Raw genomic sequence first — 23146 nt, forward strand, 5'->3', positions numbered from 1 at the left:
GGGATATAGGCATATTGATGTGGGTAGGAAGTAGCTCCTGCCAGGAATTGTCACCAATTACTTTTCCCCATGCTGTAAGGGGGAACCCTATTGCTCTATTTAATTATTCAGTGCTGATACCACTCTTCCCTAGTTTCCTCAGAAAGGATTTAGAAGAACAAACCCTTTCTATAATAGCTGTGTATACATCATTTAAAGAAGCTGTCAGCTCTTGGTATGAGATATGTTGCTAAATACATTCTTCTTATTCAGGTTTTCATCTCCAATTTTGGGGGAAAAAAAAAGAAAAAAATAATAAGCAGCTATTCTGACCACATACATCAGAAATGTTGTACATTTGATGACTACAACTACAAGATTTCGTGTCCTCTCTAAGCTTACTTTATCTTACATGCCAAATACCATGATACAGCCAAGTAAGCAAATTCAAAGCATACTATCAATTAATCAGTTTTTCAAAATTCTTGGTCATCTGGGTATTTTATGGAGTTTATCATCTTTGATGTGACTACCTCAAGCATGTATACTTCAAATTTTCTCCCTGAAAATGTCTAATAGTTCAAAGAATATAAACACCAAAGGGGATGAGGGAGAATTGATTTTTTAAATGTACATGAACACTTCCAGAATATGCTTTTCAGCATTTCCATATCTTTAATAATAGTACATTTATTCAAAACACTGGAATCAAATGTAACAGTATGATGTTCTGTTTCTTTATTTTGTAGGCTAGCCAGATTGGTTTACCATGCTTATTTTGTAAGAATTTATATATTAGTATATGGAAAAAAAATAAGGACTAAAGAAATAGATTCATGCAACATATGTTCAAACAAGGTTTGCTAATGCAGGTAGCGGTGTCCGGGTACTGACCCTTTTGTCCAATGGAATTGTATCTTATCTACTAAACAGTAATGAAAACTTTCCACATAATGTGGAACTAAGGACAGAAACTTGAGGTTTTCATGAGTCCTTATAGTGACAAGGGAAGCAGAAGACTGAAGTAAAACAAACAAATAAAAAGATTAAACAAAGCCTGTACTTGTTTGTGAGAGATAAAAATTCACAAAAAAGGTTCTTAAGTATTTTATATTTTGGTATATGTACATCCTTCAAGTTTGTGCATTGGCTAAGTTTAAGTGCAACAAATACAGAAATGTTCAATGTAATAACTCCATTTAAAGATAAAATTGCATTCCACAGAATTTTTACTAAAACCAGGAAAAACACCTGCCATATTATTTTTAGGCATTGAGAGAATGGTAGAACAGGTATCAACAGCAAAGGGGATGCTTAACAGCCAAGAAAGCTAGAATTTAAACAAAAGTCAAGTCACAGCAATATCTGGACAAAAAAAAATACCAGAAAGATTTTTAAATTTCCATGAAATTGTTCATTGAAAATTCTGAACTACCAGAAGACTTTAAAATGAAAAACTGAGAAAAATTAATCCTTATGAAACTATAGTGTGTGAAACTTTAAGCCTATGTGAAATTAAAAAAGGTATTCAAACAATCACTTCTCTAGTTCTTATTGATGGTGCTTGAGACATGCTTTCTCTTAAGGTTAGTATACTGCAGCAGTGTATTAAAAGCACCTTTCACCACTCCTCACTCTTCACAGGAAAGCTATATAAAATGGGCAAGTAAAATTTTATAAAATATTTACAATGCAGTTCACATGAAAGCAGGGCACTAAAAGACTATCTGACAATAATCAAGAAGGTGCAGTGAAAGCACGTGCAAATATTGAAATTCAGTGGAGCTGAACTGTGCTTCCCAGAAATTGTGTGTTCCTGTAGTTTGTCTCCGGAGAAAACCCCCTCTGAAGCCAGACCAGTCCTCTGAACTTCAGGCTGATGTCTATAGTAGACACTGCTTGAGGACTGCTTGGGATGCTGTTGTTGACACAGACATCACAAATGATGAAAGATGTTTACTTAAATGCCCATCAACATTTGTGTGTATTTTGTTCTTAATCCATGCCTTTGATAATGCACAAAACTCATGCACAGTAAGAACATCAGAACATGGAAATTTGTTCTAGATTTCCCTCCAGGGATGTGAAGTACTCTGAACTCCAGGAGACTGTACTGAGATGGAAGAATCTGCAAGTTTCTGCAGTTTTAGCCACTAATCCTGTGTGGTGTCGTGACTCAGATAACAGGATACTTTTCTTTTGTTGTAAATAAGAGACATGTTTTTTCTCTGCTGCGTTTGCACTTTCCCTAATACATATTCTACTTTTTATGTTACTGTGAAAAATATTATAATGTAACGTTGTAAGAGAGTAGGTTATTCACTCATCTGGGATATGGAAATCCTGTTAATTTTAGAAGGCATGTTTGATAAAATTGCATCATTGGCAGAGACCTTTTAATGATATTATACCGTGTTACTTAGACAGAGAAAATATTTTTGCATTGGGTTCAAAGCCAGAAATTGGTTTCCAAAGGAGCTGGGTGCCTAGGTTGCTTAGATATTTTGAAAATCTCACTAGGCCTCTGTTTGCAGCTTTTTGGCACCTAAATACCCTTGAAAATCTGGCTCAAGAGTTATTACAGTAACTTGAAGGAATAATAACTTAAGTTTTTCATGCCAGAAGGATTTTACTGGCACTGAGCATCTTGATGTTACACTGGGGGAAATTATATTTACATGTTTGAGAGCACTGAATTAATTATAACATAAAATAAGACTATGTTTAACATATGTAAAGAATCTGTTCTCAAATACATTATTCCTTGTAGGGCTTGAGATAAAGTAAAGCATTTTACCAAGCCTAGGAAGGCTGTAAAGAATGGGTGGCCAGTGTTCAATGGTTGATTAGTAGGCTGGAAACCAGACATGGAGCAACCAAAACAGGATTGTTTAGCCTTAATGCCAGACCCATCACCATTAATTTTTTTTTCTTCCTTGGTGATACTCTCTTGCTTATGCCTCTTAAAGTCTGCTTGTCCATTTTCCAGTTCATATGAAAATATCTTGTATAATTTCGAAATAACCTTGAAATTATTTATTTTGACAATTTTAATGTTATGAATCAGAAAGAGGAATACATATTTTGGCTTCTGGGTTATCCTTAGGCAAGGGAAGAAATTAATGGAGTCTAGTCTATGTACTGAACTATGTATATATTTTCTTCATGGCCTCAGGAAGACCCCAGAGCTGAAAGCTCTATATTAATTTTTGATGGTTAGTTTCTATTCTGATGAAAACTGTTTCTTTATATCTGTGATAATACAGTTGAAGCAGCAAGAGCTATAGGGCTGGGGAAATGTCAGTAGTACTTTTATAATTTTATTTTAAACTCATGGCCATAATTTCAGGAAACAGGTTTTGACTCGTCTTTCCATAACTTGGTTGTATATCCATCCATGATAAAATGACTGAAAATAAAATTGATAGATCTGACTTAAGCAGAATTTTTCCACCTTGCTTCCTCTTCTGAACATGAGCAATGAGAACTGCAAGATATAACATTTTTGACACATTCTGAAGGACTGGTAAAATCCAAATTCTCTGCTACACTAAAATAAAAATCCAACTTGACATGGAAATGGGGATATTTACCACTGAAGTAGATTTGTGCTGAAATGCTGTAAACCTGATTGTTTGCACTCACTTTGCTCTGATGGAAATTCAGGGCGATACCTGACTGGATCCAACACAATTCTTCAACAAATTTTAGTGTGGTTCTCCGATGACCAATACCCCATCTTCTAGGAGAGGATGGTACATAGCCTCCATAATCTCCTCTGCAGTTGTTTGGAAGTCACAGGGTGCTTAAAATCAGGAAGGTAGTTACCTTTTTCTTGCTCTACCTACCACAGATAGCAATACATTCCAGGGCAAACAGTAGAAAGCAATGTTGGCAGTGCATGTCAAACGTAAATTTAAACATATCTCTCATGCTTTCTCTTTGCCTTTCATTGCCTTAGTATCAAACCAGCAAAGGATTTCTTTTATTGTAAATTTAATTTCAAAAGCTTATTTTTGTTTGTTCTCAAAAAAACCCCTATCCCTTTTTAATCAAATTAATTGCACAGAAGTAGCAAGTGTACAGGCTATTCTACAACATATTTGTATACTGTTATTTAGTTGTATTCTAAGACATAGTTTCTAGCTAACAATAGGAAGACATTTTAAATTTTTTTTTTTAGTAAATTGAAAATGAATGTGCTGTGCAATTTGGAAAAAGTGAGATTTGGGAAAGATTTGAAAGCAGAAATTGATGGAACTGGGGCATTAAACCAGCTGAAGACCTGGTTGATATTTTAGATATTTTTACTATGATCAATATTATTTGGGTAAAGTCTTTATAGATAATGGCAGTTTTAAGGAATAAAAGCATATTTGCACCTGTCTGGAGTAGCTCTGTGCAAGAAGTCCCAGCTGGTAGAAAGCAAGTGATGTTTCTGCTTGTGTAGCACCTGTTTCTGATTTCAGAGGGGAAACAGAAGAAAATTACTTCTATGGGTGGTGACATGAAGTACAGCTGCTGCCTGGCAGAAAGTATGTTCTCTTCCCTTTACCCAAGTGAAAACATTTTTACCTTGCATCATGGATAGGATCAGAGCTCCAGCTGTATTCTCCCAGAGGAAGAGACAGAAAGGGATGCATTCCCCAAACCTTTCCTGCAGTTATGAAATAAAGTTCAATAAGTTTGTCATTTTTATTATGCAGAGAAAGATGGGGAAGACAAGAAGGACGTTTTTGATGGAGCTGGCAAGAAGAAAAGGTTTCAGAGTAGAAAGTGAGCTAAGGTAGGAAAATGTTTATATGCATAGAAATAACATGTAGTAATGCTGCCTGAGGCATTCTAGTATAATAAATGTAGTCATGCAAGTGCCTGTAGTTGAAGTTTTTCCCTCTGTATTTGGTGGATATACTTTGCTCTTCCCACTATAAAGATGTTTCAGGAGTTCAGCGGGTGTTCCTAAACTGTGGTTCATTTCTGTTGTCTTCTGGGCAGAGAGCAAGCAGAACACAAACATTAGCAAAATTTCTAATTTTCTACCTCTAAAATCTGTGTTTCTAATTTATCTTAAGTCTGTCAGTTTTTCACTGTGCTGCTTCTTATGTGGAAAATAAAAAATGTAGGGTGTGGACTTGCAAATGTTTTTCATGGGATATGTTTCTGTGCATTTGTATAGTCTCACTGGAATCAATGAATAGTGTCTTTAGCTGATCTAAATCAGCCATTGTTTACTTCCACCTTGAAGTCAGATTAAGATTAATCTAAACTTAATGGCCAGTTCCTGAAATGAAAAGAAGTTAAATATACAGGAATGGAAAATGTGATGGGTTGAGGGGGACATTTCTCTAGAACATCTCTGGTATTCTAATATTTAATCTTCCTTTGAGTAAGATACTGATGGGAGTCTCAAAGTTACTGGCTTATGCTTTGGTACAATCTGGAAGAGTGCTGGAGGAAAAAACCTAGGAATAAAATACCACAGATGTGGCATTTCAGGGTGAAAATATACTCCAGCTGCGAATTTGTCTGGTGGTGTTTCAATAAGCCAACTCATTTTGAAGGAAGCCTACCTTCAAATAGTGCTTTTCATGAGTGCTATTTATATCATTATGCAGTTTTCTGAAAGCTACATCGTTATGTATGTTCTCTGAAAAGCTGGAAGAAAACCAAGTATTGATCATTTCTCTGTATCTGTATGCAGATAGTATACAACTGGGTCCTCCCTATAAAAGCTCATTTCCACAGATTTTTCAGTCCCATCATCTTTGAAAGCCTGAGGAAGAAGGGAGGATGGAATAATTTGTAAAGCAAGATTCGAGCAGGTATTGAACAGAAGTAGGCAATTAGCATCTGATGCAAAACTAATTGAATTCTCAGGGAAAAAAAGTGAACTGGGCTGTTCTGAATCCTACATTAACAATCCATTGAGGACTTAGTAGAGGCTTTATCTGGGCTGCTTTCACACACAGGTATTTATTGCCAATATGTCAGACTTTCTGTAAATTGTATGCAAGGCAGGTGTTATGTTTAATTTCATCTTAGCTGCTACTGGATAAAGCAGAACTATTTAACTGTTGATTTTTGCTTTTGAAAATGCCAGAGGAAATGTTAAATTTGTTATGTTCGGTGCCAAGAAAAAAGCACAGCTGTACAGGTACCAGAGGAAACTCGTGCACAGCAGCTAAACTGCTGCTGCAAGCATAGTGATGGCAAAGTTCCCAGATCTGCAGCTTGATACAAATACATTACATATGAATATTTTATATAAAGTGAAATAAACCACAGGAAGCAGAAGTTCTATGTCTCTAACTGATTTTTTTTTTTTTTTTTTTACTCAAGTAAATATGTGACAGTTTAATTAAAGTAGAACCTAGCATGGTTAAATAATAATAAACCCAATGGTATTTCATGGAGATTCACCTAACCTAGATTTGTAATCTTTTAGATTAAAATAAATTGGGATTTTGTTTTGGTTTTTTTTTTATAATGGACTCTGTTCTACAAGTTGCACAATATGGAGAGAAAAAAATTGTGCTACACCATGACAGTTTTCATATATCTGAAGTACATTCAGTACATTTTTTGTATCTCCAAAATATAGTACATTTAATGCATTGGAGAGTTATGTGATAAGAGTTTTCTATGGGGTGACTCCAGTATTTGTCATTGCAGTTTGATGATTATTGTATGAATCAGGGCCACAGGGATAGACCAAGGGAGGTTTGTTGGTCTCCTAGAAAGTAGTTTGCTTTGAAAGGTTGTGCAGTCTGCCTTTAACAGTTAGTACACATAATTTTTAAAGTCCATCCTAACCGGCTATCTCTACCAGTGGTGCCCTGTCTGCTTGGACAGATTCATGGCTTACCTTCTCCAGGTGTTACAGAAACTCTGCAAAGCAATCTGTCAGGTCCATTTGAAATTTACTGTATATGCACAAGGCTGTCACCAGCATGGGCTAGCAGGAGGTTATAGAGGCTTGCAAATGGAGGTGGTTGCCGTCAGGACAATTTATGTTCCAATTCTAGGCTTATTTCTATAAAAATTAAGGCAAATAATGATACTGTCTCTCTGTGCCTTTCCCCCAAGAAGTTTAGGAATCTGATGACTGATATCAATTAATTTTGGCGTATATTTCAGAGATACTGAGGTCCTAGAGGTTTAATGAAAGTGAAGAGTTTCCTCCTTTATCTGTTGTTGTCTTTGTGGATGACATCACCCTCCTGGGAATCACTCAAAATTTCTCACCATTAGTAGTTTTCTAAACTAGCTGAGGAACATCAGCAGGCCAGGTAGAAATTTACCAATCATCCTGAGTATGTATATAATTTTTTCTTGAAACATATATTTGTCCCTGTCCATTATTTTTCTGTGGAAGGTGTAGAACTGCATCTTTTTAATCATGAACTATCATGGGATTGTTTCCAATCTTATTCTAGTACATCAAAGCAAATTTAGTGTAATAACCTTTGTGCTACTGTATTTTTAAGCAATGTACACCTTATAACCTATTGAACAATAACTCAATCTGTAAATTTTATATTCACTGAACTATTAGTTTTGTAAGAGACTGGCCTCTTAGTAGCAAGGAAGTGGTCTTTAGATGGAGTGCATAATTCATGAGATTTAAGTCATGAACATTTGACAATGCCATATGTAAAGAGCTTAATGTAAGTACAGAAAAGTTAAATTTACAAAAAGATATTACTAGCTGTAAGGCTTTAAAGAATTATTGTTAACAGACTTCTTAATACTGTAAAGCTTTCCTTCATTGATCAGGAATATTGGGAAGGGGCTGTTAGGTGTCGTAAAGCAGCCTTTTCATTATGGTAATACTTGTGCAAGCCAAGTATTTTCAGAGTTGCAAAAAAATGTGTAATAGAATAGTGTCTTACGGAAGGCAAATGATGCTGAAAGAAAGAAAAGGCTGTACTTAAAGGAGCTGTCAGGCTAAAGTCTTTCCTCAAAACAGGTTCAGTGACTGGAATAGATGTATTGTGATATGAAAATGCAACTACTTCCCACATCCTAACATACAATATATACTACAGTTTTCAGAAAGTGCATGGTAGTAAATATGGGAATAGCAGCTCTGTACTGTGTACAGTTGGAGTCAGTAAAAAAACCAAACTTCTTTTTGTGTACTTCTTGACAGTGACTCTGTCACTCATATTGTGGCTGAGAACAGCTCTTACCTGGAGGTGCTGGACTGGCTGAGAGGACAGGCTGTGGGTGACAGCTCCAGGTTTGAACTACTGGATATCTCCTGGTTCACAGCCTGCATGGAAGCTGGAAGACCAGTTGATTCAGAAATGAAGTATCGTCTCATGGTAAGACAGATCCTTCACTGCGAATACAGTGACATTCAAAATGAATGACTGTGTATGATTGTGGGTTTTTTTTAACCTAAAAACATACATACTTGTGATAGAATTTTTTATTTTAAAAACTCTTTTCCCTCAAGTTTACATGAGTAATTCATACAGTTTTAATAGATTAAGAAGACCTTTCATATCTTCTATATCGGTGTCTGGTAATGCTAAGTTACTACGCCGTCAGATGTTACAAACTAGTAATATATATCATTCCTTAAAAAAAAAAAAAAGGTGCTATTAAAGGGGAAATATCCATCAATGAAGCACTTGCTGTTGTTGTGGTACTTGTGGTATTTCCACAAATTCTTCAACATCATGGTAAGTGTCTCACTGAGAGCAGTGTGTTTTAATGGGCTCCTGATGGAATACTTTGCCTCTTCAAAACAATACAAAAGTATTAAAACCTTTGGTGTTTGGAAGTGATCAGCTAACTCCTGGGCCCCTGAAGGACCTGTGAAATGAAGTCTGCTGCAGTCTGTGGACATACATTTACAAACCTGACACCATCAAGTAAAACTGCCAGGAAAAAAAGTTTTATTATATTGTATTATTTCTCAATGGGAGCTCTAAGTCACAGGGTATTGTGAATGGCAGGCTGATTGGTGAATGGTGTTTGACCTTGAAGCAATGGGTGATGACATTTTCCTCTGCTCTATATCTGAAAAAATTATGTGCTAATTTTGCCAGTTGGAGCCTAGTGTGAAACGGTGGAATTCAGTACCCCCAGTACAGACTGTAAATGATGAGGGTGTGGTAGGGATGCATGGGTGTTCTGTGCACAGCGTGACAGCATGTGCCACTGAGCCATGAAACAGACCCTGCACTATGTCAGGATGAACCTAGTCCCTTGTTCTGTATGCACTCAAGCCTCATGGTGGTGGATTTAATGTGCATTGGTGAAGAAATTAATTCATACATTACAATGTATGAATTACAAGTCTGATCTAAAGCTCTCTGAGGTAAAGTGAAGGGTTCCTGCTAATTTCTGATGGTCTGGATTAGGGTCTGTGTGATCTGTGACCCCACTGCAAAACAATAACTGGGAAACCCATAAACACTGGGACCACGACGACCCACAGTGTGTACCTTCCTGTGAGGCAGAGGATGCCTGAATATTTAGCAGCAATATCGCACTGTTTGCTGCTTCTTCATCCTGTTGTTTAGATTATGAAGAATGATTCATAAATATCCCAAGAAAAACTGTAGCTCCTGATTAATTTTTTCAGTCATCTTTCATTGCCAGAAACTATTTTCTAGGATTTTGCATATAAGAATTACTGTTTAATAACACTTCGGGGGGGAGGAGTGAATACACCAGATGGAGCTGTCGCTCTCAAACTCAGCATAATTCCATGACAGAATATGTGTTTATATTTACAGTCCTTCCAATGAAGTATTTTTGCAGTGTATTTATAATATTTTCAGTGAATCTGCTGGAGGGAGAATAGACCAAAGAAATTAATGCAAAACAGAAGAAAACAGAAAACCTTGCAACTATGCATTATGGAATCTCACAGGCAAACAGGTTATAAAATTATAAATACTGGGAATGTAAAGAAGTTCTGGAAACAAGAAATAAATCCAAAGTGTGAGCAAAAATCCTGTGAACTTTGAGTGTTTCATATCAAGTTTAAAAGTAAACCAAATTACCATTTATGTATGTTCTTAATTTCAGCAGTGTGTGAAGACCTATAGATTCAGATATCTCAGAAAATACCTTTCCATAGACGTGGGTTGCCTTTTTTAAAACCAAGAAATGCCTTTGTCTTTCTCCAAAATGTCTCCAACGATGCTGAAGCTTACTTTTTTTTTTTTTTTTTTTTCATTTTTAATCAATGAGAAAGCCACTGCAAGTTGAACGGCCTTAGTTTTCTTTTATATATAAAAGTCCTTTTAGAATACTGCTGGAGAGAAACTTCTGAAAAAGGTAGCAGCACTCTCAGGAGATCATTATTATACTTTGAGACTGGCTCTGCAAGTAACAGCTTCTGTTTTTATTGAAACATAAAGATTTCATGCTAATAAATGTAGAGTGCAATAAGCAAGCCAGTGACAGCTGTACCGTTAACTTTAAAGCTTATAGTTAAAACCAGTCTTAATTATATAGTGGCTCTAAAGTAATAAACATTTTTGTAAAGCAAACAAGGAAGGAAGAGAAAGGATTCTAGAAGTTTAACAAATTTAAAAATAATTTTATTGTTGCCGTGTCACCATGATTTTTTTTTTTCTGCCTTGAGAAATTAGAAGGGGTTTAAGTAAAAGTTAATTTGCTTTTTAAGTACTAGACTGAACTTGTACATAATTTAATTGGACTTTCACCAAAGACAAATTTGATCCATTATGTGAGTCTTGTAAGATGTGAAATGAAAGTGAATTAACAAACCCTGAACTCAGGCTATCTCATGAAGGCTTTGAGGTAAAATGGATTGCAGTGTGGGAATGTTTTGGGTGAAATCATGTCTACATGTAGGTTAGTGGTAAAATTCCCATTAATAACAATAGCAGTAAGATTTCATCTTTCAGATCTTACAGTAGCCTATTTGGAAGGTTGTTATTCATGCAGGACATTTGTTTTAATACATTACTAAAAAGAAATGTCCATCTTCATGCAAAACAAGGGGAATAAATTCAGAGTTACAGTCCATTAGCTAACATATTAATTACAATTGTCACTAAAGTACATCTTTCTGTGGTTGCAAATGATCCGAGAGATGCTCTGATGTTAATGATTTATAAGGTATAAAAGGTTGGGTGACCAGAGCTGAGATGGTCTGAATTCTTATTGATTCATTTGGTAACAGTTGGCTTCTATAGTTAATAGCCATCATTTAATTTAATAGGCTATGGAAGTGTGGTAGTCAAACATCCGTTTTAAAGAGAAATCAAAATATTTCTCTGGCAAAGGAATGCCTTTGTCCAGAGACACCTTCCCCACCACAAGCAGGTGGGTATTCTGGACAATAGCAGGACATGTACATTAATATGTATGCAGGGGCATCCCCACATGCTAAAAAGTAGTGCCGTTTCCTGGGTAATGGAAAAGAAAGAGGCAGAGGGGAAGCTTTCAGAGGGATAAAAAAAAAAGGAAGAGAACCATAAATGGATTGGCATCCTCAGTGGCCTTAGGAACTGTGCTGTGACTGCATCTCTTCTGCCTTTTCCTCAGTTAGAACCCAAAAGCTGTTAGTTATTTTTTTAGAAAGGATAAGAGATTTATTTCCTTGAACAATGGATTTCGTTCCATATTAGCAAAAGGAAGTACTGCATCTTTTGATCCCTTGCCAAATCACGTGACAGGCAACTCATATTTAACATTTTCTGCAGTGTCTCACTCATGAAAAAGAGAGGCTCTAACTAATGGAAGAAATCCTTCATACTGACAGTCAGAGTATCCCAGAAAATAAAATGAAACTTATAAACTGGCTGCCTTTTCTTCATAAAATGCTGGGTATCAGCAGACTTTATTATTTGATCAATGCTGTCTGGACTTTACAAAGCTGCTGGCTGTTGAATAATGTGGCCTGACACAGTCTCTAGTATCTGCACACCTTATTCACTGCTGCTCCATTTTCTCTTTCTCTTTGTTATTTCCCTATGTCATTATACTTCTTTGTTTGTGTATTAAAAAAAATAGTTTGACAAAGAGCAAAGTAGTCCCCTACAAGATTAATTCTGCTACTAAGCCTCTCTGTGTTACAAACTGATGCTAGTCGTATGGGTTGATTTTCCTGCTGATGCCATGTGGAAAATGTCACTGTGAAGGAGTGGCAGTGACATTCACTGTTACTGCAGCCTGGATGTGGGCTACAAACTCTGACTAGCTCTAGCAATTAAGTAGCCTACGCATTTGGACATTTTTCAGTGGCTGCCCCTGTTCAGTGTACCACAATTTCATTTTAATGTAGTGGAGTTAAAAAAAGGAGTTTTAATGCTTCCATTTTTCTCATATCCATAGTTGTTTCTTCCCAGTACTACAAATTATTCTGAGGTACTGTGAGTTTCCAGGATTGCTTGTTCTACACGGTAATTGCTACTGGATGAAACTTTAGGTTTGTCCCATAATCTGTACAAATGATTTTATCCCATCTGGTCTTCCTACCAAAAAGCAATATCAATCCTGTTCTATGTTTTGCTGATGATAGAAGATCATCTCTGTAGTTCTCATGCAGACATCATAATGTTCCCTAAAAATCAGAGTATAGAAATTACTGTTTGCTGTTGATTTCTAGCCAAAGTTTCTTTTGTTCTTATATATAATCAAGTCCTGTTAATTAAAAGCATAACTATTACTGATTAAAAAAATACTCAAATATCTTTGCTAAGTCAGGAACAGGATGTTTATGTGCTAGTCTGTAACCCTCTTAAAACACATAGATTTTCTGTGTTAATTTTTTTCTCATCCACAATGCCAGGTAATGCTACATGTAGGGCTCTTGTTCTTTGTGTCTATGTCCTAATGAAGATAATAGCTTATCATATATTCAGTAACATTCTGTTTGTTCACAGTCTTTACAGCTGGCACTATCATTTCAAGCAGTATATTAGCTGTAATCAATCATAGTTTATATGATTTAAAATCAATTTTAAAGTATAATTCATGAATGTGTGCAAAAGTGGATGAGTTGTGCTGTTGATCCTGGCTGAAACACATTTCAGTTATTCCCAAGAGTGGTCTTACACATAAAATAGCTTCCTTTCTTCCAGTGTATACTAGGAAAACTGCCATATAATTCAGTGTTCCTTCAGCTGTGCAAGCAAATACCTTTTTGTGTGTGTGAGTACTGTTATTTAACTACTCTGTATCAAATACAAAGGTAATTTAGCATGAAATTATATGTGGGGGGTGTGTGTGTGTGTGAAGGCACACACACATATTTATAGGTTTGCCTAGCAAAGATGCTAGGTTTATGTCTGCATGTCTTTGGATACAGGAAAGAAAGGGCTCATCATTCCATTACTGGGGTGAAAATTTCTTCCACGTATCTTTGTAATACTTTTGTTGTTGTTGAACCATTTCCCTGTGGCTTTTGGATAGTGCAATGCAATACTCTTTTGACAGATCGGCCAAATGTTTTCAGACAAAATGACAAATAGCAAAAAATACACAGAAATGCTGAGAACATTTTGGGTGTTTTGAAAGTATTTCAGATTTGGTCACTTTTAATGAAAGCAGAGGAATTAAAGGACTGAGGCATATAAAGCAGCAGAAAAGCTGGTGCTAGATTGTCTTTTTCCAGTTGCTCACTGGTCAGGACACTCACATGCTGAGGACTTATGGTCAGCACTCTCTTTTGCTAATGGGGACATGACTCTGTGTATCCTGCCTTTCAGGAGAATTCCCTTCCCGCCCTACTGGGGTGGGTTGCCTGCAGATATTTTTGTTGATCTTGGTCGATTTTCATGGAACAAAATTAGGTGAAAGGCAAATGTGTGTGTAGGTAAGCTGATGCTTGGGAAACTCCCATTTAAGACTTGGCACCTGGCTTCTTTTCCTTGCTCCAGTGAACACCTGAAAATGATGTCTCAATTAGATCAACATGTATGAAATGGGCTGAGTCAGAAACCACATCATAGGGTAAACAGTGGCTCTTGAATGAAAGGATGGAGGTGACTCTTCTGTGGCTGTTTGTAAATGTTTCCTTTGCTTCACAAGGACCCCAAAATAGAATATTTAGCGTAATGAATTAAATCCAAACCAAAAAAGTTTAATTTCATTTTATCTGGAAGAGGGGGGGAAGTTTATTTTAAGATCATACAAACATTTTTTCCTCCACCACTGAATTTAGTTACAGATTGATAAAGCCAGTTATTTGAGTATCTGCTTTTTGCTTTTTTTTTTTTTTCTCCTTGGTCTAACATCCCTGATCTTATGTTGAATCATCTAGTGTTTTCTGGAAAAATTCTCTGTTATTTCAAGTTATCTGCTCTTAAAGTGTTGTGATTTAACTCTGGCTGGCAACTAAGCACCACATAGCCACTCGCTCACTCATCCCCAGTGGGATGAGAGAGAGAATTGGAAGAGTAAAAGAAAACTCGTGGGTTGAGATAAAGACAGTTTAACAGGTAGAGCAAAAGCTGCCACACACAAGCAAAGCAAAACAAGGAATTTATTCACCACTTCCCATCAGCAGGTCATTGTTCAGACATTTCCAGGAAAGCAGGGCTCCGTCACATGTAACAGTTACTTGGGAAGACAAATGCCATCACTTTAAACATCGTCCCCCTGCTTCTTTCTTCTTCCCCCATCCTTTTTTTTTTTTTTTTTTTTTTTTGGTAATGACCAGAGCATGATATTATATGGTATGGGATATCCCTTTGGTCAGCTGGGGTCAGCTGTCCCAGCTGTGTCCCATCCCAACTGCTTGTGTACCCCAACTTACTTGCTGATGAGGTGGTGTGAGAGGCAGAAAAGGCTCTGTGCAAGCACTGCTCAGCAATAACAAAAACATAGCCCCATACCAGTTAAATCCAAAGCCAAATCCTGAACATAGCCTCCTACCAGCTACTATGAAGAAAATTAACTCTATCCCAGTCAAAACCAGCACATAAACTTTGTAGTTTTTCAGTCTTACTGCAATAATAAGAGTAGTAGAGAGACTTGCCATGTAGAAAGACTTTTTTAAATGACAGTGCCATTGAAAACTCCCTGCAAGAACGTACTGCCGAAAATGGAAAATCCCAGTAATCACCAGATAAACTGGTATTGTCAGTTCAGCCAATGTAAAATTAAATGTTTTTCCTAGGAAGATGGTAGGACCATTATTATTCTCTTACCTCCTCTTTAAACATACCTATTTTGGGCTCATGGAGTGTATTTTTGGTATTTTAAACTATTTGACAGTTGCTTCACCAACCCTTCTCCCTCCCCCCCTTTTTTTTTTCTTGTTAGGTACAAGATCAAGCTCCTCCTTTGAATACACCTGAACCAGAAGTGCCATCATTTATTGCAAGTAAAGTATCTCAGTATTCGTGTCAAAGGAAGACAACTTTAAATAACTACAACAAGAAGTTCACGGTAATACTTACTATATCCATGGAAAAAAACCTAGCATAAGTAAAATAATTAATACAGTACTTGCAGCAGTATTTCCTATGGCACTCTCAAGAAATTCATGAGTTAAACAGGCAGCACAATTATAATAATTTTTAAAAGTTATAAATCTGTCATACTTAAAATTGAGTACAAGCTTAATTGCATCCTTTAAGTATTGCTGAAAGCTTAACACAGTGGATCTTTAAATACATTAATAGCTTGTAAACACATGAATTTTTAAAACAAATGATAGAATAATGTTCTGAAAATGTCTTTTAGCCTTTCATCACAGTCTTATTTGACAAGTAGGAAGAAATGATAAGCAAAAGTTTGGTTTAGGTCAGTCCAAGGTACTTCACCATTGCTGTGCTACCTTCTCTTTTGCTAGGTGTTGGTTCTTAAAAGTGTGGCTGTAAGCTGCAGATTTACACAACTGCTTAGTTATGAAAACAGATTGCATGATCAATGTAATTAACATGACAGAAAAAACCCCTCAAATTTTCTAGTTAAATAGGAATCTTAGAGACTGTCATATATCCTATTTAATGGTCATAACATGACACTGTTCAGTGGGTATGAAAAGCCCGAGTCATCCGGTCTAAATTCCTAAGTTACTGTGCCTAATGGCTCATCTTGGCTGGCTCTGGATACTCAGTGAGAACTATTCAACAGGAAACATTTGACACAGAGACTCTAATGTAGTATAGCCTGAATAAATCTGGCATAGTTACATTCATATGTTTCAACTATAACATGAAGCACCTCCTCATCTTCCTAAAGTTTTATTATTTATTTTGTTATTTATAATTTTTATGCTTTTACTTTGTGTGTCTATAAATACACACAAATCTTTCAAGTAAATATTATTTGTAAGATTTGTATAAAAAGAATAACAACAGATACCAGTAATTTGGGAATAAAAATATTTACAAGGTAAATACTAAAACCTCTGGGAATTCAGAACTAAAGATAAACCTAGGAGCAACTCTGAAATGTCTTGATCTGGGAATGCACAGTTAAAAATTAAACAATCTAAATTTTGCCTTGTAATGATGCTTTGAAATAATAATAAATTATACTAATTATATAATAACGTTTATGGTACTCAAGTAGGTTAAACTGTTTGCTTATTTAAAAAATTTTCCCTTTTTGAGCAACCTAATGGGAATTGAGTTTTGAGCCTGAGGTTGGACTAGAAACCTCCTGAGGTCCCTTCCAACCCCAATGATTCCAACATTCCCAAAACTGCTTCTTTTGAAACGGCTACCATGCCCCACCTCCTGCTAGAAAACAAGACTGTGAATGTTAACATTTAGCCTCTTGAAAGCAGTCATTCTTTTTCACTGTTTACAAATATCAAATACATGCTGCTGCAGGGTAAGATGTCAGGCCAAATATGGATTGACCCAAAGATTCTGTAAAATGCTGGCCTTCTTGGAATTGCCTTAGTTCTACACTTCCTGAAAACAGTGGAATATGGGAGTCTGGCGCTTTGTTGAATTTTATATAGTAGGACATTTTGTCAGTCATTCTGAAGGTAGAAAGTTAAAAGTAGTTTTGATGGATAATGGCAAAGTACAATGGCTACTCCTAGAAGGCACGAAGTTGTTGATTTTTAATTATCACTAACATTTTGAGCACAAAAAGGTCTAGAATGAGGTAGTTCCCTTTAAAAATAATTTTTAAAGGTACCATTAAAATTTTTGACAAATCTAATATATTTATTTGTAAATTCACACAGTATTTTTCCATTTTCAGAGACTGAGTACTATAAGTCTAGTGAATATATAGTTAGTCTTCTAGCTGTTAAAATCCTGAATTTAGTCCAAGATTCAGTTCAAATGAAAACTATGCTAGTAGCAACATATTCATTGACTGGTTTCTGTTATACCTGTGTTTCACAGAGAGGCAGTCCCTAAATTACTTCCAGGTTTATCATTGCAGCAGTCTTAATGTCAAAGTACAACTTGTATTTGATAAATGAATTTAGCTGAACACATTAGAAGCAAGACAGTTTGATGACTGAAGCACTGAGACTCCCTTCTGTTATCCTATATATCAAACATTTCTGAGTCTGGGTAGAAATTAGGTTTCATGGTGACAAAGGTGGCAGTTTTTCATCCTTGTACTTTGAGAGTAACTGTTCTGAGTTCATGATGTATTTTATTTCTGGCAGTGGTACTGGGCAAGTTGATAACGTGCGTGAGTCTGTCTAGCATCTGCATCTTGACAGTTGTAACGTGTGGTGGGTTGACCTTGGCTGGATGCCAGATGCCCACCAAGCTGCTCTATCACTCCATTCCTCAGCAGGACAGCGGGGGGAGAAAATAAAATGGAAAAAAATCTCATGGGTCAAGATAAAGGCAGTTTAATAAAAGCAAAGGCTGTGTGCAGAAGCGAAGGAAAACAAAAGATTTATTCTCTACTTCCCATCAGAAGACAATGTCCAACCACTTCCCAGGAAGTAGGGCTTCAGTACGCATAGCGGTTGCTCCGGAAGACAAATGTTGTAATAATGAATGCTTCCCCCGCCCTCGTCCTTTCTCTTAGCTTTTATTGAGCAGATGTCATATGGTATGGAATATCCCTTTGGTCCGTTTGGGTCAGCTGTCCTAGCTATGTCCCCTCCCAAGATCTTGCCCCCCCCAGCCTACTGGTGAGGGGGAATGTTGGAGAGACAGCCTTGATGCTGTGCCAGCACTGCTCAGCAGCAGCCAAAACACTGGTGTGTTACCAACACCTTTCTAGCTACCGATAAAAAGCACAGTGCTATGAGGGCTGCTGTGGGGAAAATTAACTCCATCTCAGCCAGACCCAATACATAATGTAACAGCCGTAGGGCTGTTGCTCCTTTTCCTCGCAACCAAAGCTTTCAATGACAGCTGAAAGCTTGGGTGTTTATGGACTGCAAGAGCTGGCCTCTTTCCTGGAGGTCTGCCAAGGGTAGTCTGCCTAATGTCACAGGAGCCTGATTCTCAGTTTTGCTGTTGTTTTGTTGGTCTTGTATTAAACCTGTAATTCACATTCTCAAATAAAAGTGTTTCAACAGATTTTTCAGTGCGAGCACTTAGCAAATGCACTGAAGCACTGGTATAATTCACTTGTGCATGCTGTGGGCAGCCAACCATTAAATGACAGATTTTTCCCTGGCTCAATGCCGTATATCCTGAAAATTAGGTCCAAACCATCTTGAATTATGTGTTGATGATAGTATTTTGTTATAACAACTTTATTCTGTGGACCAGGGTTCCTTTTTCTTACAGATTTTCTGTTTTCTTTGGTTAGCTTGAAAATAATAGTTTCTGACCTTACCTCTAACAGGGGCACAAAGTTATTGTTTGCTTATGTATTCTTGGATGAATTTATGAATTCATCCTTTTACTGGACTTTGCCCTGATACACTGTATCAAATTCATCTTTAAAATGAACAGTAGCTGTGTCTGAGTAGAAGTTACGTCTGACATCTTTTAGTCTCTTCAGAAGAGCAGAAAAACGGTCGCTAATAGCCAAAAATGCGCATACAATGAGGCTTTGAATATGCTGATTCAGATGCTTTTGGAGATGATTTCTGGAGAAATTGGTAATTAGTGATCGGTTTTTAATCTTGAGTCCTGTTCTGTGTATATTTTACCATGAAAGACCACTTATTAAAACCAAATAGCAGAGATATTTGACAAGAGCTCATGAGGACAATGTGGTGGTTTAACACACTAGATGCAATTTCTGTGTTCAACTGTCCCATGTTTCCTTTCTATTGTAACAGCCAGAAAATAACTTACAGAAAGGTGCACCAAATCAGTTTTACATCACAGAAGAAGCTACAGAAGGGTTGGCAAAGACTCTGCAGATGTGAAGGTTTCATGACTATATTCAGTATAGGGCAAATCCTACCCAATTTATTTTTTTATGAGCTGTTGAGTAGTAGCAGAGCCTGTTGTGTGAAGAATAGACCAAGTATGTCAGATTGCATACCAAGGAGGAGACAGTGGCATTGCGCTGCAGTTCATGGAGGGGAAATGCAACTGCTTCAGACTTGTGGGGCCTCATGTAGTCTTTGGGTCACTGTGCATCATGTACTGTGGCCTCATGGTATGCAGATTTGGAACCACTGCCATGGGCTTTACTGCTTTGGATGATTCAGGAATGCACTGAATGCATAGCCCTGACTCTACAGGTGAACTGTAGCTGTTCAGATGGGTAAAGATGCAAAACAAAAAGGCAAATCATTTCACTGAAGGCTGTACCTTAGCATGTTTCCTTTATATTTGTCTTAAACATTAATGTTATTATGGCATATAATATTACAATATTATTCTCTGGCTCATTTGTAAATAGCTAGCCGTCCTCCCCCTCTCCCACTGAAAATATACACTTGGGGGCTGCATTGTGTTTTCATGTGCTAAAATAAATGGAGTCATTCTGCTGTGCCCGAGAGGGGTTGTTGGATTTGAATATTAATACCAGACTGCAATAAAATTCAGAAAGACATTCTTCTGTGAGGAAAATACAATTTAATTCATACAGAAGAAACTAATTAAGTCAGAGGCAAATGGTTCTGTGATTCTGAGGCTTATTGCTAATGCTACTGAATGTTACTCTGTTTTGGCTGTTACTCATGGTAATGAGAATGTGGATGTTTAGCATGGGAAAGATGCCTAGTTTCCTTTCCACTCCGTTAGAGAGAAAAAAAAAAAAATCCCTTTTTTATTTGCTGTTCTTTTTTACCTACAGAAATATGTATCAGTTATGCCAGTGGCTCAAGCATTTATTATTATTCCATTTTAAAACAAACCTCAGGGGAACGTCAGCTTTAATTTTATAATGAACTTGGGAGCTCTATAGGTAGAAAACCACTGACTGAATGCATACTCTTAATAACATGTACTGTCTTATGACATAGCTTACTTCAGTAAAAATTCTCCAGACAGTACTTCAAAATTGCAAATTTTGTAAATCTATGTGAAGTGTATACCTGCCCAAAATGAACTGGTGGTTTGGTCAAAGTAGGAAATAGCTCATTTTTAAGGTAAGTGGTAGGGTGGTCGCTAAAATACAGACAGAATATAAATACACTTGCACTTTTTGGCAACCCAAATTTGTATGTGTACATCAAGTCTATACTACTTTCTTGACCATATTAATACATGTAGTATTCATTTAGCATTTTATGTTTCTTATTACACTGTGTGTTTTTATCTAGGACAGTGTTATGCAGTTGACACTGTAACTGCATTTTTGTGCTCTGTCAGCAAATCTTTTCTCACAATTGTCTTGTTTTCTTTCACATTATGTGGAAAAATATGAAACTTCACATCAGTACCATTCTTCTGTTGTAAGAAATGAACCTATTATTATTGGCTAATATGAGGAGCAGCTGGAGCTAAGAGATATTTATTTCTAATGACAGCGTGTATACAAGGACCCCGAGATCGTGCACATTATGCTATTACTGTTATTCTCATTCTCTCAGCTCCTTTGTTTCTCCAGCTGATGTGAGATGATGTGATAAAATCTTTGGACCTGTGCAAGTATTGGGCTTTTCAGTTCAGATACCAAAAATAAAACTTAAAATATCACGTTGAATAAAAATGGATAATTTTATTTATTTGGAATCACTTTAATTGACACTACAGGTTGGTTCCAATTGCTTAATTCTCCTTGAAATAAGCACCTGAAAGCATTTATTTTCTCTCTCTGTGGATACAAAAGGTATTCACATGCCCTGTGCCTCTTCCCACTGACACATGAAATTAGGATTTACACTGGGGAAAGCGAGAAGAAAATTATTTGAATAGATGGTTCATTCTGAATCTCTTTAAAATCACTTTGACTTTTCAATGGACACCAAACACTGGCAACAGCAATGTGATGAGAACTAGGGCCCACCCTTTGGATTTATGACTTACTAAATAAACTTCAAGTAGAAAACAGTGATTGAGAGGAAAAGCAATTTAACTCAAATTGCTGTTCTGAGTATAATAGTCCTTCAGCCAGGTATCATGTAGGAATTTTTTGTTGTTTACCATGCTTTGCTATTTAGCTCTTCAGTGGATTAAGTTCACCTGTACAATAGTATGTTATTATTTTTAATTATGCAGTAGCATTTGCAGACTCAAGTAAGATAGAGGCTTTTTTTTTAAAGAGATGCTGTACAAACACATTGTAAAAGACAATTCAAGCCCTAGAGAGTTCATAGCCCTAATAGACAGCAAATGAAAGATAACAAGGAAAACAATGGCAGGGAGGTCTGAACAGCTTTCCAAGGTCACACAGCAAAGGAACAGTGGGTGTAGGCATGGGAATAAGACAACTGCCCTATCCATGAAGCTGTAATGCTTTCTTTACAAAACAGATCAGATTTAGAATATATTCTTGATAGTATAATATTGGTGATATCTGTTCTCGCAGAGTCTTAAACTGAAGTTATTAAAGATTATTTTGTAAGTAGGAAAACAAAACTTTTGTAAGTAGGAAAAGGAACTGCTTTGACAATCTTGTTGAAACGAGCAGGATAGTATGAAGTATAGCATGGGACCATTAGCTTCTTTTGATTTTCTGAATGTGAGTGGACTCATGTACTCTGATATTCATGTTGAAAGTTACTGGGGTAGCTGTTCAGAAAGCGTAAACCAGCATAGCATTATTGATTATTCCAAAAATTGTTCTCAGATATTAGTTGAGAATCTTGTTCTTTGTGTTGATTTCCGTCTTATGATTTTTAGCATTTATTGTACTTTAGTGTGCATTTTTACATTTGCAAGATGCTTACTGGTAACATTGCTTTGTTAATGATACCTTATCTTACTAGGTCTTGAATACCAGATATTAAATGAGCTGCAAAATATCTGTCGGTACCTCTTCCTTATTTTTAACATAATTCAATAAAATCTTTGTGTATTTTTGTATCTGATCCCCTGGGATCTGGAAGTCCATTCCATCACCAAATTTTTCAATAGCCCGTTTCACCAACATACATTCCACAATTTCAGACACAGATGGAAAATTTGCAATAACTGAAGAGCTGAAATATAGCCCAGCTATCTTTCACATTTAATTAAAACAGCCCCTGCAGAATATCCCAGAGATTATGAAAATCCCAAGTGTTGGAAATCTCTAGAAATTTAGTTTACTGTTAAACTAGTACCTTTTAAACGGGCAGTCTGGGTTTTGATCTGATTGATAAAAAGGTGGCAAGGTGCTTGATGTAAGAAATACGAAGATTAGAATAAATGAGGGGTCAGTAACTTTTTCTTTTTATATCACTGGAAGTAGATTTCACCAGAGATCTAATAGATTGCAAGCTTTTTCTCAGCTAATATAGGAGTTTCATGTGATTTTCCCCTCTGGAATATTATTCAATATGGAGTATAATATTCAATAGACAGCAACCCCACTTGGAAATCAGTTGCTTCCTTGTTTTAAAGCAGAAAGATTTTATCAAAAAGAATGTCAAAAGCAGTTTTATGTAAAAAGACAGATCTGTAATTAACTGCAGCATTTGCAGGCAATGTTTTGTACAGGGAATAATGAATATTCAATACTATTTAATTGTTTATTTAAAACAGCTTAATGAGCTTTGCAAAGGCAGAAAAACACTAAAAAATGCAAACTAGAATGATAAAAATGCTTTGATTATATTTTCTTATTGACTGTCAACAGCCTCTGAGTAAAATGCTACATGTGATTGTCTTTTACAATAATGGTGGTAACATAGCTTCTCTGAAAAGTGCCCTCCCACTAGTAGAAAAGGGCTAATACCCCT

General features: G+C 36.4%; 1 protein-coding gene across 4 annotated transcripts in view; it reads left to right on the forward strand.

Moving 5' to 3' along the window:
- DNTT (DNA nucleotidylexotransferase) overlaps positions 1-23146 on the forward strand; it is a 127846-nt gene that overhangs the window by 21064 nt on the left and 83636 nt on the right. For 2 of the 4 annotated variants that reach the window (XM_074831000.1, XM_074831001.1), the window contains exons 1-3: positions 4563-4765; positions 8132-8306; positions 15241-15366. In XM_074831000.1, coding sequence (XP_074687101.1) covers positions 4563-4765; positions 8132-8306; positions 15241-15366 — 504 coding nt within the window. Of the gene's footprint in view, positions 1-4562; positions 4766-8131; positions 8307-15240; positions 15367-23146 lie in introns of those variants that run through there. The other 2 variants (XM_074831004.1, XM_074831003.1) reach the window with 2 other exon arrangements.

This window comes from Strix aluco, chromosome 7, assembly GCF_031877795.1.
Source record: "Strix aluco isolate bStrAlu1 chromosome 7, bStrAlu1.hap1, whole genome shotgun sequence".
Lineage (NCBI taxonomy): Eukaryota > Metazoa > Chordata > Aves > Strigiformes > Strigidae > Strix > Strix aluco.